Source organism: Dermacentor silvarum, chromosome 5 (genome assembly GCF_013339745.2).
Source record: "Dermacentor silvarum isolate Dsil-2018 chromosome 5, BIME_Dsil_1.4, whole genome shotgun sequence".
NCBI lineage: Eukaryota > Metazoa > Arthropoda > Arachnida > Ixodida > Ixodidae > Dermacentor > Dermacentor silvarum.
This window is the reverse complement of record NC_051158.1, coordinates 115,018,277-115,037,993: the sequence shown is the minus strand read 5'-3', so window position 1 is coordinate 115,037,993 and position 19,717 is coordinate 115,018,277. Positions and strand designations below refer to the sequence as shown.

Genomic DNA, 19,717 nt, shown 5'->3' with positions numbered 1-19,717 from the left:
TGCAGTTACCATGCCTTTGGGACCACCTCGGGAATGTGCCATTGGAAATCCAGATAGTGGTCAATGGTAACGCCCTGAATACAATCGTGGGTGGTTGTGTGAACTTCTTGACCTTGAAGTGCTAATGTCTGTGGTGCCATTAAAAGGCGAGATGTTGACGCAAGCATTGTTTAGCATTTACAGATAAGAGACAGACTGATTGTTAGACATGCACCACAAGTTGATGCCGTCAAAGTTTGCTTGAATCTTCCTGCAATCTGAGGATTTCACCTGGACAGACTTCAATAAGGTCATCAGCATAGAGTAGAAGTGTCTACATTGCTTTTATTACCACCTATGTGTTCCTTCAAGATTCAGCTGTTATATTCCTTGCACAGATGTGCAAGGGATGACAGTCACACACCACATAAAAAACAATTTTTAAAAATCTCTCGTGACACTCCTGTGTTATCCAGGTAAGGCAAATCTTTTTCAGCAAATGCAGCCAATGGATGGCGAATGCAGCTACTTCTGTTCTTCCAGATGAGAATGCCTTGACTATTTTATTAATTAATCAGCTGATTATCCGATGGTGGATAATGGTCATGCAATCGAACGAAGTTGCTATAGTATTCAAATAACAATGAACCTACACCAATTAAGTCGCCCAAATGTCTATTCTATTGAACTAAATTAGTTTTTTCTTGCTCTTGTGTCTAATTCTGTGCACCATGAGCTGTAAGTCCACCAGTGTGGCTTCCACCTGTTGAGAATGAAAGCTGCAGACTAATTGAGGGCTACCCTGTTGTCTGGCCACATTGTTCATCGCAGTATGCAGCTTTGTCGTGCACAAGCGGTGTCACGAGTTCGTCACCTTCAAATGTCCCGGCAAGGACAAGGGCGTCGATTCGGACGTGAGTGTGTTCATCAAAACATTTTGTTGGGCTAGTTGCTGCTTTGATTTCCGTGTTAGCACAGGCACAAAAATTGTATGCGACGAACAAACAGAGATAAATACCAGAGCCAATTGAAATTTATTCAGCGCAGGAGGGCAGTTCATACGTGCATTCGGCACATGCTGAATTGACCGGTTGCTGCATGACATGACAGTATGAGGAAGCATGTGCAAAATTTATACTATAAGACTGGTAGCGCTCACTTCGCAACACACATTAATGGTTGTGAGTGTGAGCTGTGATTTAAGCATGATCTGGGCTTGAAGCAAAGGTACCTTCACTGGAGAAACACAGGTTTTCTTATATTAAGGAATATGGTGAAGAATTTATGTGTGGGGAAGAACTGTGTAAACTGTGCATGAGGCTTACACAATGCCTTTCAGATCTAAATAAATTTTAGTTGGTAATAGTGCTTGCAGGTCTGTTGCTTGAGAATAATTTGTCTTTTCTATTATTTTCATGTACTGTCATTACTTGAACTGCATGGCAGGAGGACAGCCACATTCCTCTGGCCAAAGTAGTGTTGCAGAGATTTTGTAGAGCATTCTGAGACAACACCCTCCCATTTAGGGCTTCTAACTTGTTGAGGAAAGAGACGTGGGCAATGTCTCGATGTTCAAGCAATAAAATTTTTGAACTGAGAGTACAAACAAAATTACTGAGCATGGCCAGTTATCAACATGACACTGCCACAGAGTCAAGAGCCTGTAAATATTCTATGCTGGCATGTACTTAGAACATGCACATACTACACGTGATTTGTATATTAAGAGCCCAAACTTTTGTGCAGGGGAAATAATTTAATCTTTTTGTTTTGGCAACACATTACTAGCGGTGGCACACATCAGTAAATGTGATAATCACACATTTAGTCGGCTGTTGGTACTAAGCTTTTCACTAACTGATTTAGGGCCACGGTTGATAGGCACTCGAAGCCAGTCAATGCTTGAGGCATGGTCAGCATAGCAGCAGAATGTATACTTCTGCATTATGTGACGGAAGCTTTCTGGGAAAAAAATGTCTGTTACATCAAGTCCTAGCATGCAGGATTGCAAAGCCCGGTCAAACCATGTTCGTAATTTCTTTTGGCACGGCCCTCGCAGGATGCACGTACCAAGCATCAGTTCGTGCTGCAGACGTACACCAGTCCAACCTTCTGCGACCACTGTGGCTCGCTCTTGTATGGCCTCATCCATCAGGGCTACAAATGCAAAGGTGATTGTTTCCTCGTTCGAACGGTGGAATGCAACGTGGAACTTGCTGTACTCGCTGCAGTGAATGCTTGCACGCGCCTCTGAAACTTTCATTGTTTCCTCGTTCGAACCCATACAAGAGCCATACGTGTGATCACTCTCTCTGGTGGCTCAGTATAGACATGTCATTCTGGTGCTGAGCACAAGGTCATAGGTTCGATTTCCACCTGTGGCTGCCATATTTCGAATGGGGCGAAGTGCAAGAACACCTGTGTGGGTTCAGGAAACCCATGCGGTCAAATTCATTCCCCACTACATCATCACTGACTGACTCAGTGGTGCATTAAAAAATTATTAATCAAATCATTTATTAGTTAACAGGCCAATCTTTCCATCCAATGAATGAATGAATGAATGAATGAATGGCTCAGTAAATCACGTAACCTGATGCTTGGTCTATGATCAGAACAGTAGGCCATTGGCACGACTTTTCAAATAGACTCATGTACACAACTCAATCTGCAATGCTATGATGGTGGACCTCACAGTCAGAGGAGCGAGCTGAGGCTAGTGTGCTAAGAGAAAAATTGAGACCAGCATGCATGAACGCATTGTGTGTTGTGTTTGCTTGTTGAACATTATTGCTGTCATTTTAGCGACGAAATCGGAGCTGTACGGAGAATCCCAGCTTGTACATTGTCCCTTGACATGTGTTCTCAGTTTCAGCAATTGCAGGTTGAAGCATGCACAGACAGGAAAGGCACAGGAAGTGCAGTAAATCGATCATTATCGTAATGAGAAAGGTAGACGTGTAGATTTTGTTAGAAAGCATTATACTATTGATTTTCCTTGTTACCTACCTCTCTGCTGCACTGCAGCAGTGTGTGTAGTACATTGTAAAATCAATTTATGCACATTCGGTTTAGAAATTTAAGTGGTGTTTTAGGGTAGACACATAAACAAAAAAAAAAGAAAAATTGATAGAACAGAGAGCAACAAAAGATGGAAACCAGTGCCGTAACAGCATTATTAAAGCCATGAGGCACTTTATTACGGAAATATGAAATGGACAGAAAGTTTCCGCCTGTTAAGAAGATGCTTCCTTGCAAGGATGTTATCAGCAGATATGAATGCAAAGTTGTTATGGAACAAATACCTCTCCAACATTGTAAATGCTTGTGACACTGAGGTCATAGCTCCACCTTGCTAGCTATGCGATAATGTATGTTAAATGTGGCAAGTGCCATAACGTTTACTTGCAAGCATCTGCCAAATATGGCAGCTTGATGGCTGCATTCGTTGCCAAGATCACAGCTTCATGCTATTAAGCTTACCTGAGAGAAATGGGATGTTGCAGTTCCACCATGGGAACTGGGGGTAGTCAGTTTTTATATGGTTTGGCATGAATTTATTTAGACGGCTTATTGAAGCTTTTTTTTTTTTTGTGGTTCAGTTGTGTTTCATGTTAGCTTCACGTTTTTAATGCAACTGTTTTATTATGTTCACAATTGATTCATTTCATTGCATGCTTACCAACATATAAATTGCAATGCAGTGGAACCTTGTTATAGTGAACCTGCTTATAATAGACCAATAGTGAAGTGAGACATCTATCCCAAGTCCGCTCCCATAGGTGTCCATGCATTTTTTCAGTGATATAAGGAAGAGGACGGATCTTTACTATAATCCAGAAGGATACGAATGGTTGTTCCAGTGAAAAAACGAAAGCAAAAATACTAATAAAGAAAAAAGAACACAAAACTGACTTTCTGTTTATGACGGAGTAGAAAATTGTCCCACTGACCATGGTTTCAGCACACCAGTTTCAGGAACTACGAAAATTTGTTCGTGCACTGACTGCCCTGTATTCAGTGTGGTCACCATGCTTAAAAATCGTTTTAAAAATTTCACGGCCCCCAGTCAATATATTTGGTTTGCAAAAGTCACTACAATTTAACTTTCTCTCTGAAATGAAATAAATTTCATTCGAATTGGTCCAGGAATTGTCTCAAAATAATTTCTGTGTTATTTTAATTGGCGACATTGGAGTAGGCCCTTAGCTAAAGCTTCATCTTAATAGAAAACTCTGACTGATGCATCATGTGTAATGACAGAAACTACCACCCATGTCTTCTGTCACCTTGCACCATTTCTTGCATGTTCAGGATGGGTGATCTGCTGACAATTACTTTGACAGCAGGGCAGCATTTGATGGTTTCCGTTCCCAGTTTCTGCCCTGCCCGATCTTGTGGTTCATACTTTAGCTGCTGTGGTGCAAAGAAACGGCGTGTGTGGAGATGTGCTGAATGTGTGTCTTGTGTTCTCCTGCATGCAGCGTGCGACATGAACGTGCACAAACGGTGCCAAGAGAGTGTGCCGAACCTTTGTGGCTGCGACCACACCGAACGGCGAGGGCGTATCCACCTCAAGGTTTCGGCAACCACTACGCGGCTCACCTGTGAAGGTGCGTTGCATGTTCATTACACCAGGCTACTCGATGCCCGTGTTTTTCGTGCTGCCTCTCGGCAGACATCAGGAATGCAGTGAGTGTCGCTTGCTATGCCCGCTAACGAACTTTTCTGACCATGAAGGAGAAATCTCTAGCTGCTTTTGTATGTACAGAATGATAAGCTGTACTGCATGTACAGTTCTTCTCGATATTCTCAATACTGCCTCCGCGTACAGAGTATAGGAACTCCAAAAGTTACAACCACCTATGAACAGCAGCATATTCTATACCTAATTCAAATTCCGCCATGTTGACGAATTTCTCCGTGCTTATGTTTTGAACCAATCAAAGCAGCCAAGATGGCGAATTCGGCAATATCGTGTAGGGTTGTGCAGATGTTAGCAACTTTCGAATAATTAATCGAATGTTGTCCTATTATAAGCATAGGCCACTGCCATCACCTTCTGTGAGTAAAAGTAAAAATGTTTGACTTCATTAAAAAAATTTGCTAATTTTTTCATGAATTCTTGAAAGATGTATTCAGTGTTGTCTTTTTCTTGTTACTTGACTGTATAGGTTTGTGGAGTTGTTTTTTGTTTTGTGTTAATACATATATTACCGTTTCACATTCCTTATACCTATGAAGACAGCATAGGTTGTATATAAAAATTAACTTGTCTTAAGTTTTGCTTATGAAGTGTTGCTTACCTATTTATAGTAAGCTTGCGTGCCAAACTGTAGTCAGAGCAATAGCCTCCATGAGGCTGTTGAGCCTTTTGCTTTTGCTTAATTTTCAGTATATGCGCAGAAATAAAAAAAAAGAAAGCTATGGGGGTGAAGCTTCTGCACATTTGTTGCTGCACCAAGTAGTCGTTGGCTGGGCACTGTTGATGCTGTTCTTGCCTGTCAGTGTCTTTTTGTGAAGCAAAATGTCTTTGAGATGGTGATAGAAGTTGAACATTAATTTCTACGATCTTGCGTAGATTGTTTACTTTTGTGTACCTGAGCATTGTTTTGTCTAGTGAGACCTGGTGACCACTATTCTGGCTGATACAGGAGAATAGATGTTCATGCAGTCCACCTGGCACAGCACAGGTGTTGATTTTCGGTTGTTTCCTCCTTGTGTACTTATTTTGCCACATAATAGTTTCAAAATACTTTGATAACACAAACATGCATGCATAAGAATGGAACAGGCATGGAACAGGATACGAGTCGAATATTGTACACCAACTATATTCATATTCACATTCGAAAAGAAACTATTCGGTATTTTCGAACATTCGAAAGTAACTAAATATTTCACAGCAACCGACTGTTAAAGTTTGATTACTCTTCTCTATCTGCTAAACAATGTAGCGCAAATTATCAGAAGGGAAACGATGGCAAAAAAAGTTTTCGAAGCAATGCAGAAACTAAATAGGTAATGCAAGGTCCATTTTCAATATTGCGATCAAAGCCTACATCACCACCTGTGATTTTTGCTTGAGGTCTATCGTTTAGTGCTTGTGGCAGTCTCCTCATGTAGCAGCTTTATCTTTCGTACGTTCCAACCATTGATGTTTCCTTGCAGCGGGTCCTTTTACATGTGTTTACGTTACACAAGTCCTTCAGCAGCTTTTATTTTCTTTTTTCCTCAACTCTGATCTTTTCGTAGCAGTTATGTATGTAGCGATTTTTGGAAAGCTAATTATACCGCAGCCAATCATTCTTAGAAAGCTTGTTTGCAACCAAGCTGTAAAGTTGTTGAGAGGCTGTTTGTGCAGGTTTTTTAATGATAATTAGTGATCTTGTATGTAAAGCTGATCCTTTCTCCCTGGTAGTTCGCTTTCTTTTTTGCACTTGTCGGTACAGGCATCGTACATAATTATACCGAACTAAGTATTCCTGCTGTAAATATATGCTTCTGCCTCTTACTAGTATTCCTCTCAGAAAAAGTTGATATTCGCCTACCTGTAAACTTAGAACTTAATTTCTTCATCAGGTTGCCACGATTTCATAACGCACTGGTTCTAAGCTCTTAAACCAGAATGCATGCTTAAGGAAGCCTGATCTGGAAGGCATGTGTAGTTGTCTAACAAAACATGAAAGTTTGCCACCCTCCCTCACTTAAAAAAACGAAGTTTCCAACAAGGCTGAACACTGCAAGAAACTTTTGCAGCTGCGTTTGTTCATGTGTACAAATTGCAGTCTTCATTCTTTGCAGTAGTACAAATACTTTACAAGCAGCCATTTAGATGTGAGATGGTATGCCTTCCGAGTCAAAAGAAGTTCAATGATGTATATATGCAAGCATGCAGATATGAAGGCGTTGTCAGACACCTATTTGTTTTTCATAAAAAGCCCACTAATTTCACTCTCTAGAAGCAGATAGTGGGAAACACATTGTCGATTCTCTAACCTTGCAACATGAATATTTTTGGAGACAGTTTAAGCGTTTCTGTTGAGGCATTCAAAAGTTGAGGCAATAAGTGGCTAATTGAACTTAAGATTTTTATTGCTAACAGGCCTTTGAAGCAGCCACTGTGTTGTGAAATGGCCAGTCCAGGTCACACTTGTCCATTGTAATCCATGAATTTCTGAGTAGAATACCCCCTCCACCCCTGTCTGTGCAGTGCGGCAGGCACGCAACCTGATCCCGATGGACCCCAATGGCTTGTCGGACCCCTACGTCAAGCTCAAGCTGATTCCCGATATGGGTGACTCGGCCAAACGGAAGACAAAGACCATCAAGGCCTGCCTCAACCCCGAGTGGAATGAGACACTCGTCTTGTGAGACACTCACCTTTGATGCATGATCTGCAAGAGCAGTAGCAAGCATTGTCATAAACATCTTTGTCAGACTCTATTAATTGACTGCATCTACAAAAGGCCTTTCCCAAAGATCTCCAGTTGGCATTGCCTGCGTCAGCTGAAGCTATCCACTGCCTGCAAATTTTATAATTTCATCAGTCTGTCTAATCCTCTGCCGCGCTCGACTGTGTTTTCCTTTCTCTGATACCCATTCTAATACTAGACAGTTTTAGTTAGCGTGGTTACCGGAATAACGGTCGTACCGGAATAGAGGGATCGAAATGTGCATGCGCAGGACGCTGAACGATCCATACTGTTTACTGTTTGCACGCTATTTTTCAGTTAACGTTACCGTGTTAGCATGGTATACGTAGTTTACGTAAAACATGGAGGCGGTCCCGGTCGCCCGCTTCGAACTGAATTTGGCGTCGTTTTTGTAGAATTCACTTCGTTCGTAGCAAATGACTGCATAAACGGCTTTTGCTTAGTTTCATGCCGCTTCGCCGAGTGAGTGTTATGGCTAATCTTGAGGAATTTTCGAGATCGCTTTGCGTTTTGAGCGCGCCTAAGCCTAACAAGAAAGATTTTCTCCGAGATGCGAGCGCCACCTGTCGGTAAAGTCGGGCGATAGGCACGACGATGGCATATGGCCTCTGAGATGGGAACATTTCGGAGGCTACGGAATACAGCTTGTACTATACTTGTCTGTTTTGCTGCAGACCGGCGGACATGGGAAGTAAAAATACAACGCGCTCCTGGCTTCCATTGCACTGCCTCTCGCACTTTCCGGACGCACACACACATAGACTTAGGTGCCCTATGTATGCGAAATTCAAGTGTAACGGAATAGCATCCCGCACGTAAACTATGCTATCATGCTATACTATAACTCTCTTTCTGCAAAGTTCGTTTGCGGAACGGTAATGCTATTTCCCTTAACCCCGCTATTACGCTAACGTCAAACTAGAACTGTACAGTAGAAACCCATTAGTACACTTCTTAAGCACTAGGAAACAAAATATATGATCCTGGAGAACGCAACGTCCCTTACCACTTGTAACAGCTCTAATTACTTGAGTTGTATGAGAAGCCAGCACACAATATATTGAAAGCTTGCTCAGTAGAGCAGGTTATCACTGCATGACAATGAAATTGAATGTTAACAAACCCTTTTGGAGTGGTCCTAGCAGTGAATTGCACTCCATGAAAATTGTAATGTCTATCTGGCATTTGGGTCGAACCTCTAATGACGGCAGCCTCTACGAGCACTCGCAGTGCTTTTTCAGCTTCTGTGCAACCTTCTATATCGATCACACCATGTAATATATAGAACATTATCTGAGAGCATCTATGAACATAGGTGTGAGGATACCCTTGTGCCTTTGTCTAGCTGTTCGTAGCTTTTTATGTCATGAACCATATAGAGATTGGCGATCTCTATCCCACTTCCCAAAAAGTGGCGCGTGAGTAATCGGCTTGGGAAAAACATTTAGGTAGCAAGTATTGAGGGGCAGAAAAGCTGGATGGGTATTTTTTCAGAATGGTCTACAATTTTCTCTTTGACGCTTTTGCTTTGAATATTAATATTTGAGCAGTTTATTTGCTAATAACTAATAATGTATTTAGGCAAAATAAAAAAATAGTATGACTTGTTCCATGTGACGGCAAACAACATTACCTTGGTTCTGTCCAGCTTTGTGGCACTTGCATATTTTCAAATTTTGGTGCAAGTTATGTGGAACATATCTAGATTTGGAGTGAAATTTATTTATTGTTTTTACCACCATAAGTTACACAGTCATGATGGCAGAATTAAATAAAATTGAAATGTAAGATGGAAATGTGAAATTTGAATGTGCTTTCTTGATGCCATCACCAATGGTTTCATGATGATGTAGTGCTGAATAAAAAGCATTCAAGTTCACTTTATATTTTACAGCTTTCACGATGCAGTACATCTGACAGTCTAGAAAAATTTAGTTTTCACCTTGGTCTTATATGGCAGTGTAAATTTGCTGGAATCCTTTGGGTTATGTGTCGGGGTATGTTGAAAAGGAGAGGGGTGCGAAGGTTGAAGTGTGTGTGGAAATAACTATACAACCTTCAATAGTGCTAGTTGGTGAATGTGGAGCTATGAGTGCTGATTGAAGGACTGGTGAGACTCGTTGCGGTGGCTGAATGCATAGTACAGTTAAACTTTGGTATATTAAACATGGATACAATGAATTGGACATAACGAATGAAATGTAGAATTTGGTTGCCTCATTTATTTGAATTTATCTCAATGAGTATTCTAGTGCTATAATGAAACCAAATTAGAAGCTGTAGGCAAGTGGTGTATTCTCTAGGAAATGACCTTTAATGTTGGCTACTGTAAAAATTAGGAAGAAATTAAGTCTGTCTACTGATAAAAGTCTATCTACTCTTGGCACCAGGTGTTGTGTCAGTAGTCACATCTCGCATGTTTTGCGTAGCATGCTTATCTGTACAAATATAACCTGTTACAACTGCGTCCCACCATTTGACTCCTCACTACATGAAAGCTGTCATCATGAGATGAGTAAAAAGTACAGAAAAACAAGTCAACAGAAAATAGAGAGAACAGAAAAGATATGTTACAAAACGTGCCATACTTTCTTTCTCACAATTTTTTAACCGTGTTGCTTCATTCGTGTTAGACTTAGATGAGTGTGTTGGCTGTAGGCAGTCGTTTAGCATCTGCATTGCACATGAAACACAGCTGAGAGGGGCACACAACCATTAGTCCTTGAAAGCCAATGAATTCTAGTGGGTTTGCACTGCATAATGTAAAACTTAAGAGGGCAAATGAAGCCATTTAGAAAACATAAACATGCAGGCATACGAGCACTTTTTTTTGCCATTTGGTTGAGACACTGTTATGTCTTGAAGCCCAAGTCCTCAGCTGCACTTATTTGTGATTTGCTTTTGCTTGTGTGCCCCAGCTTCTGGAATAAGTGTTGAGCGACAGGCACTTAGTGAACCGAGAGAATTCTACTGCATGCATCCTTTTGCAAGGCACCGATGCAGTCGACTGCAATTAATTCGGCCCTGACAGGACCGATGAATGTGAACGAATTATCGGTGGGTTGAATTAAAGATGTAGAAAAAACGCCAAAACTTGCCACTGATTCATTTGGCAATATTTGCCAGATTCTAACATGACCCCCGAATCGAATGTGCAACCGCCCATCTGTGTGTCCAAAGTTCAAAAGTAAGTAGCAATGACATTAAAGCTCCTACAAAAAAAAGAGAGAGAGAGAAAAGGAGAAATCTAACGCACACCTGATTTTTAATTAAAAAACATGGGCAAGGGTCTAATATGTGTTGCATAATGGCAGCCATTTTCATAAAGTCAGCTTCACTGCAGGAATTTTAAGGGTAAGCTTCACCCCAATACACCCAGTTATGCGGTAAAGCATACCACCACCGCAAAGGTGGTTTCGGTACCTTGTCCGATTGCACTGCGCAGGCAATTTTCAGCCCAATTGTCTTGGGGGAAAAAAATGTGTGAGAATCAGGTATATACCACAATCAGACATTGTGAGCTATGGTTATTAGTTGGAAATCTTTCTAAGGCAGACCAAAAATAGGCTTTTTCAAATGGAAAGCAGGGGTGTTCAGTGCATTCACAGCCCCATAAGCTCCGCTGCAACAGACGCTGTCACTGAAGGGGTCACTGAAGGGGTCGCTGAAGGGGTCGCTGAAGGGGTCGCTGAAGGGGTCGCTGAAGGGGTCGCTGAAGGGGTCAGGCTCATGCATGCTCACTGGTCAAGTATGAATTATCCTGTGAACGTCAATTTTAGGATCAAAATAACGGAAGTTTGGGCCCATAGAAATGTATGGTCGCGGGCTCTCACCTTTGACGAGGATCTAATTAATCAGTCAAAATAGATTTATACTGTATTACATTTCCATTCAATGAAAGTGGTAAGCTCCCAGTCAGGATTTGGCAATACCTGCCTTATTCACTCCAACCCAATTTTATTCGTCTGTAAATTTCTTTCTCAGGATCAGGGTCTCCTGTGAGTAATTTACCAAGATAAATGTACTTTACAGACTCTAGAGGCTGACTGGTGATCCTGAATTCTTGTTCCCTTGCCAGGCTATTGAACATTACCTCTGTCTTTTGCATGTTCATCTTCAACCCCACTCACACTTTCTCGATGGAAGTCCTCAATCATTTGCTGTAATTCTTCCCCATTGTTGCTGAATAGGACAATGTCATCTGCAAACTAAAGGTTGCCGAGATATTCGCTGTTGATCCTCACTCCTAAGCCTTCCCACTCTAATAGCTTAAGTACCTTTCCTAAGCATGCAGTGAACAGCAATTGAGAGATTGTGTCTCCTTGTCTGACCCGTTTCTTGATAGGAAATTTTCTACTTTTCTTGTAGATAAGCAAGGTAGATGTGGGATCTTTGTAGATATTTCCCAACATATTCACATTACAGACTCTAGAGGCTGACTGGTGATCCTGAATTCTTGTTCCCTTGCCAGGCTATTGAACATTACCTCTGTCTTTTGCATGTTCATCTTCAACCCCACTCACACTTTCTCGATGGAAGTCCTCAATCATTTGCTGTAATTCTTCCCCATTGTTGCTGAATAGGACAATGTCATCTGCAAACTAAAGGTTGCCGAGATATTCGCTGTTGATCCTCACTCCTAAGCCTTCCCACTCTAATAGCTTAAGTACCTTTCCTAAGCATGCAGTGAACAGCAATTGAGAGATTGTGTCTCCTTGTCTGACCCGTTTCTTGATAGGAAATTTTCTACTTTTCTTGTAGATAAGCAAGGTAGATGTGGGATCTTTGTAGATATTTCCCAACATATTCACATATGCCTCCTGTGCTCATTGGTTATGCAGTGCCTCCATTAGTGCTGGTATATCTACTGAATCAAATGCCTTTTCATAATTTATGAAAGCCAGGTAGAGAGGTTGATTGTACTCTGTAGATTTCTTAATTGCCTGATTGATGGCATGGATGGGATCTATTGCAACATGACAATATTTCTTCCTGAAGTCAGCCTGTTCTCTTCGTTGATTTAAATCACATGCTGCCCTGATTCTATAGGCAATTATGTTGGTCAATATTTTATACAATTCTGAAAGCTAGCTCTCGTTGAAAACTGTACAACCATTGCATTCTACCGGTGCTAACATATGGCGCAGAAACTTCGAGGTTAACAAAGAAGCTCGAGAACAAGTTAAGAACCGCAGAAAGAGCAATGGAACGGAAAATGTTAGGCCTAACGTTAAGAGACGGGAAGGGAGCGGTGTGGATCAGGGGACAAAATGGAGTAGCTGATATTCTAGTTAACATTAAGAGAAAGAAATGGAGCTGGGTAGGCCATGTAATGGGTAGGGTATATAACCGGTAAGCCACTAGAGTTATAGGATACCAAGAGAAGTGCAGTCGAGGACGGGAGAAAGCTAGGTGGGGTGATGAAATGAGGAAATTTGCAGGCACAAGTTGGAAAAGGGCAGCACAAGATACAGGTAATTGGAGATCGCTGGGAGAGGCCTTCGTCCTGCAGTGGACATAAAGATAGGCTGATGATGATGATGACTGTATTGCTGCACAAAGCAGTAGCATCCTAGGGAACTGTTACTAACATTTGCACAGCACTGGTCTGCAACAGTAGTGTAATACTCAATATTGTTTGGCTGGCCAGACTAAGAGAGGTATGGCAAAAAGACTTGGCAATGTTTAACAAAGCAGTGTTGTCAATATCAGTCTTGTCTTCATTGTTGCTGATGTTCTACCGATAACTGCTTTGCAGAGTAAATTACTCACGTCTTCCAAAGTTGTCTAAGATATGTCAATCTTATGTTTCTGTTCCCCTTCCACACATTGTATTATGTTTTCATTTTGTATTACCGGTCTATCGCATTTTTTTGGATTTTGTGCATCTGACTTCAGGTCTCAGGCTTAAGCTCCATGTTCTGATGGCGTAACCTATGATACCTCAGAAACTCGCACTTCTCATGTTAGAAGAATCGCCTACGTGGAGCTGGTGCTACAATCATCACACTTTCAGTGTTAACGACAGCCCAAGAAAACTTTGCCTTGTTCTGTATTGCCATTGTTTCTTTGGTTGCACGGCATTGGTGTCATCTTGTTTTTGTTTTTCTTTTGTGTGTCTCCTTTGCACTCTGCTCAACAAATCAGATTTGACACCCCGCTGATGAGGCCTGCACTGTGGTTTTGGTTTTCTTCTCCAGGTTGATAGTGGTAAGGGCCTGCCATGATAGCCTAGAGGCTATGGTGTTGCGCTGCCAAGCTTGCGGTCGCGCGTTCGATACTAGCGATGGTGGGCGCATTTTGATAATGGTGAAATGTCAGAATGCTCGTTCACTTTGATCTAGGTGCACGTCAAAGAACCCCAGGTGGTCTAAATTAATCGGAAGTCCCCCACTACAGCATAACTCATAACAGAGCGCTTTAGCATGTGTGTAAACATTTTACCGTTTACGGATTACTGGGTTACTGCAGCTGTGGACGGCTGTAGCAAAGCTTGTAGCGACATCTTGTGACGGTTACAGTGCTTTTGAAAAGTTTGTTCCTATTGAAACAAAATCATAAGAGGGCTGCACTTTAACAATTATGTCGGTACCAGTGCGTTACCCCAGCAGTTAAGTAGAATATGGTAGGTCACTGCAGTATTAGCTTTGTGTGCTCTGGTTAAACTGTGTGTCATGAGATGTCGCTACCAGCATTGTTGCTGGCATATACCTCTTCAGTAACCTGGTATTTCGCAAGTGCTAATACATTTATGGACAAGCTAAAGCTGTCTAATCAGACAGCGGTTTTGGTACGCAATGCCCTGGAATGTAATCGAATGATTTGATGGCACTGATGTGTGGTTGTTGCTTTCTTATCGCTGCAGCGACCTGAAACCCATCGACAAAGATCGGAGACTGCTTATCGAGCTGTGGGACTGGGACCGGACGTCGCGTAACGACTTCATGGGCTCCCTCTCGTTTGGCATCTCGGAGATTCTTAAGTCACCGGCCGAAGGCTGGTTCAAGCTTCTGACGGCTGAGGAGGGCGAATTCTACAATGTGCCCGTGCCACCGGAAAACCCGGCGCTCGCGCAGAGCACCACGCATCATCACCCGTCGAGGCCACGGCCGACACCGCAGGCCTCCTCGGACCTCATCCCTCACAACATGGGCAAGCAGGTGAGAAAGTCACATGGTTGTGGGACTTCTGCACTTTTGAATAGAGAGATGGCGGGGGCACAGGACCACATGTCCGCTGCGATGGCTTTGTGGCTATGGCATTCAGCTGCGAGGCATGAGGTGCCAGGTTTGATTCCCGTCTATGGCAGCGGTATTGCAATGTGAGTGGAGTGCAAAAACGCTTATGTACTTTAAGTTCACGTCTACTAAGGATGGCAAAAATAATGAAAAAAGAATGTGCAAAAGAAAAAGTGAATTTATTTTTTCGCATGCAATCAATTCGGTTGATCATATAAAGCAAGACCAAGAGAACAGTCTGTCAGAAAGACTACGTTGCTTAGACTGGACTGGACTGGAAAAACTTTATTTAGGTCCTGCAGGATGCGCTTAGCATGTAGCGAGCGCCTCCCACGTAGGGACTGACAGGGAATACCTGGCGGCTGCTTCGTGGGCCTGCTGGATGGCCCATTTCTGGTCGGCGAGAAGCAAGCCTCTGAGGGACTTATAAAGTTGCTTAGAAAATAATTTTCTTCCCACTGTAATGAAAGTGGGCTTCACTGCACACAGGTGGGCTTCGCTACATGTTCTGGCTGCATGTTCACAATTTCATTCTTTAACAGGCTTCTTGAGCTATCTGGGGTTTTTTTACAACAAGCACAGAGCAACAGACGAGCTTAAACATTTTTGAGCGCTGTGTGAAAGATAAAAGAGCGCTGGACGAGTTCGGCTCATTGCTTGTGTACAGTAACCCCTTCTGTGCCATGCACAAGCTGCATTCATTCACGGATTTTTGGTGAAAACGGCCAAGGACACGCTCACCTCGTTAGCGGTACTTTGCATTTTCTAGCAATACCACGGACAAGCCTAGCTTTGTCAATGTGCTTACTGGTGCTTTTTGTAGATGGCAGCACATAGTCCAAGGGACAGTACGAGCAGAAGCGAATTTATTAATTCTAAGGAGATAAACATGTTGGCAACTGGTGTCACTAAATATCATCTGGCCATTCTTGATCAGAATTTAGAGTACTAATATGCAGCAGGGAAGGGGTTAAAGAACCCTCAGGTGGTCAAAATTAATCTGGAACACTCCATTATGGCACTTCTCAGAGTCCAAGTGTTGCACTGGGACATTAAACCCCATCGGTTAATCTGTTTCGTGCACTGAAGGAACAGGGTTTGTCTAACTTACCTCATGTTCACAAAAAAAGCGCCCTGTTGTGCTGGTAGTAGGCATATATATATATATATATATATATAATATAATCATGTTACGTCACAGACACAGCTTTTCACCATGCTGGTCCTCCAGCATGGTGGCTAGGGTGACGTCAACTCAAGCCATCCATATCATTTAGTGTATACTGGTGCACGCATCAAGGAGTAAGGGTAAGGAACACACAAGGGAACATCTGTGCTCCGAAATACTCATTCCACCTGCACAACAAACACTTTGTGTGGATGAGACATACCAGCACATTGGAGCGTGAGGGCAGAGGCTTTCCTGCTTACAGCCGATGCGGAAACTGAACTTTACAAAAGAGCTAATGATGTTCTGTGAAAACTGTCGAACTGGCATGAATCTAATTGCCTTTGAGCAAACCTAGCTGAGAGTAACTGCATTGACTTTGCCGCAAAATGCACCCAAATAATTAACACTAAATCTTTAAACTTTAATACAGTATCTGTCACTTGCAAATAGTTACTGAGATGAAATTTTTAGTGGTTTCTCTTGACAGCCAAGTGCACTGGCATAAATACATCCACGAAACTGCACTATATACTACTACTGCAATATGCACGAGAAAATTCCAATACTTTATACACTACTTCATGTCTTCCTTTACATGCACTTCGGACTCTATATAATAACTGCGTGCATTTGCATATTATGTTCGTAATTACCATTTATGAACTTATGCACCCCAACACCTTATTGCACATTATTGTTGCACAAAATACTGTGCTGCGAGCTTTGCTCTACTTGAAAACAATGGATTTGGCTAGATTTGCTTACCCTATGCTTATCATTTTACCGGTAAAAGATTGTATTCATTATCATATTCTCGTTTTGCTTTACAAAATCCTGCATAAAATTACTTTATGCCCTTCAGTATATACGTATTACTTTCGAATATTGCATATAAAACTACGATCAAAACCCTGAACACGCTAGTCATCCCAAATGCCCATACTGACTATGGCTAATTTTTGTTTTCATATACTGCAGCATAGTTACAGAATAAATTATACTAACGGATCCAACGTTACAATAGCCATTTATCTCTTGCAAAACTAACCTTGGCTCTTTCGTGCTTCAAAATTTTTGAAGCAATGCAGAAACAATATATCATGCAAGGTTTGTGTTTGGTTTTGCAGTGGCAGCTAGCCCACAAGTCAACCTTTCAGTTTTGGTTGTATTTTATCATTTAGTACTTTTGGCAGTCTAGCCATGTAGCATTTATACCTTTTAAGCTACGACCAGGGACATTTTCATTGCAACGAGCCCTTTTACATTTGCTCACAGCATACAAGTCATTCGACAGTTTAATTTTCCTTTGTTTTTCCACAACGTACTACCTTTTTTTCGCCAACCATTTTTTAATGTTTTTGGAAAGCTAGTTCTACAGTAGCAATTCATTCTGCCAAAGCTTGTTTGCGACTAGCCTTGAGGTATATTGAGAGGCTATTCGTGCTTTTTTTGAATGACAATCAGTGATGTTCTATTTAAAGTTGATTTGTCGCTGACATTTAGCTCTTTATTAAACATTAAAGTACAGGTGCAGTATCTAATTTTACTGAAATAAATATTCCTGCGCTAAATATATGCATGTGCATATGACTATTCGATATTTGCATTCAAAAAAGTTGGTATTCATACCACCTCTAGTGTATAGCAAACCTAGCCAGACACCAACTTGCCCAAGAACAAGTTCTTTTAGAGTACAGTTGAATTTTGATATGACACAGATAAAACGAAATAAACAAAGCAAATGTAATGTTTCTTGCTGATGTCAGCGTGTAACGAATGTATGCCTATAACTGACATCGAATGTATTGAAGTTATTATCACTTCTGACGTGACTTCGTGACAATGAGGTTTGACTGCACTTGTGTACATCACATGGTATGTACTAAAAAGTTTGTCACTGAAAGTGATTAGTGAGGAGCTTGATTAGGAATGCGTCCCCCGAGTTGAGCTGTCCTCTCTGCACAGGACGTCATCCGGGCATCCGACTTCAACTTCCTGCTCGTGCTGGGCAAGGGCAGCTTTGGCAAGGTCCTGCTGGCCGAGCGGCGAGGCACCGACGAGCTGTACGCTGTCAAGGTGCTCAAGAAGGATGTCATCATCCAGGACGATGACGTCGAATGTGCCATGGTTGAAAAGCGGGTGCTGGCGCTGGCAACCAAGCCCCCATTCCTCGTGCAGCTGCACTCGTGCTTCCAGACGATGGAACGACTCTACTTCGTCATGGAGTACGTCAACGGCGGGGACCTCATGTTTCAGATCCAGCAGTGCGGCAAGTTCAAGGAGCCCGTGGCTGTCTTCTACGCCGCCGAGATTGCCGTCGGACTCTTCTTCCTGCACTCGCGCTCTATTGTGTATCGCGACCTGAAGCTGGACAATGTCCTGCTAGACCAGGACGGGCACATCAAGATCGCCGACTTCGGCATGTGTAAGGAGGGCATCCAGGGGGACAAGACCACAAAGACTTTCTGCGGCACGCCTGACTACATCGCCCCCGAGGTGGGTCAAAAGGGCGAGTTTGGTGAGTTGGTATGCTAGCCATCGTAGGAACCAAATAGCATGAAGGAACAGACAACAAAAGAATCGGCCAGTATGGGCTTTGTACTCGCAACAAAAAATTCGGAATGCAAACTCACTTGTGCATACCGATCAGAAAAAGAAAGCGAGTGAGAAACTTGGTGAAAATGGATGCAAACCATAAAAACAAGAACTTGCAAGTCTGTATTATTTTGCATTTACCATATTCTTTTGCCATTTACGATGTACCATCTTCTTTAATCTACTGTACCCACTCCAAATCCATAAATGATAGTGAGTGTGAAAGTTCTGAACAGTTTTAACTTGTCTGGCTGTTAATTTCCATAGCTCCCATGTTCATTGCAAGTTTCAATTTCCAAGCATTTCAGAGTATGAACTTTTTCATTACGCCACATAAGAGGGGGTTATTGAAGATTCATTGTCCTCTAAATGTCCTGCAAACCATCACATTGAAGTAGACAACTCCATTTTTGGATTTTGTGTACTGTCTATGTGCTCAGCTTATCTTGACCACGATGTAATGCACTGACTAAGCTTAAGTATAAGTCTCACTTGTGTATGTGTTCGTACACAGATCACCCGCCACTGTGGCTTAGCGGCTATGGTGTTGGGCTGCTAAACACAAGGTCACGTGTATCAAATCCCGACCGTGGCAGCCGCATTTCTACTGAGGCGAAATGCAAAAATGCCCATGTCTCGTGCATTGGGCGCGCAGTAAAAATTCCCTGGTGGTCAGTAAAGATTCCCCACTACGGCACGCCTCATAATTAAATCGTAGTATTGGCACGTAAGACCTCGGAATACATTCATTCATTCATTCGCACACAGATCATCCTGTACCAGCCGTACGGGAAGTCGGTGGACTGGTGGGCATACGGAGTGCTCCTGTACGAGATGCTGGTCGGGCAGCCACCCTTTGATGGTGAGGACGAAGAAGAACTGTTTGCCTCCATCACGGACCACAACGTCTCCTACCCCAAGGCGCTCTCCAAGGAAGCCAAGGAGGCCTGCAAAGGGGTCTGGACATATATTCAAAGTTCTAGTTACCTGCTAATTAGCATTTTTTTTGCTTTGCTTCTAACTTCCTTCTTCTTTCTTGCTTCCTTTATTTTTCTTTCTTTATTATTATTATTTGTCTTTTTTTTGAGCTTTGGAAAAACACTATTTTCTTGCTTTTTCTTCCAAACACAATTTTAATATACAATCATTGACCAATTTTTTGGCCTCTGGATTTTTTGAACATGCCTGATAATTCAGATGCCTTTGCAGCACCAACATGTACCCCAAAGAGCCAATGCGTTGGGGTGTCTCAAATTTTAGACGCTGACATCGTTCGCACTGAAGGAGTTATACCCTTG

The 19,717-nt window shown here is 42.2% G+C and overlaps 1 protein-coding gene across 17 annotated transcripts in view; it reads left to right on the top strand.

The window, feature by feature from the left end:
• LOC119453741 (protein kinase C, brain isozyme) overlaps nt 1-19,717 on the top strand; it is a 295,662-nt gene that overhangs the window by 224,951 nt on the left and 50,994 nt on the right. For 4 of the 17 annotated variants that reach the window (XM_037715801.2, XM_049668390.1, XM_049668398.1 and 1 more), the window contains exons 3-9: nt 811-893; nt 2,039-2,150; nt 4,464-4,592; nt 7,193-7,349; nt 14,281-14,575; nt 17,790-18,320; nt 19,188-19,376. The exons of 5 other annotated variants lie outside the window; for them this stretch is intronic. In XM_037715801.2, the coding sequence (XP_037571729.2) occupies nt 811-893; nt 2,039-2,150; nt 4,464-4,592; nt 7,193-7,349; nt 14,281-14,575; nt 17,790-18,320; nt 19,188-19,376 (1,496 nt within the window). Of the gene's footprint in view, nt 1-810; nt 894-2,038; nt 2,151-4,463; nt 4,593-7,192; nt 7,350-14,280; nt 14,576-17,789; nt 18,343-19,187; nt 19,377-19,717 lie in introns of all 17 variants that reach the window. 8 more of the 17 variants (XR_007467275.1, XM_049668393.1, XM_049668397.1 and 5 more) reach the window with 7 other exon arrangements.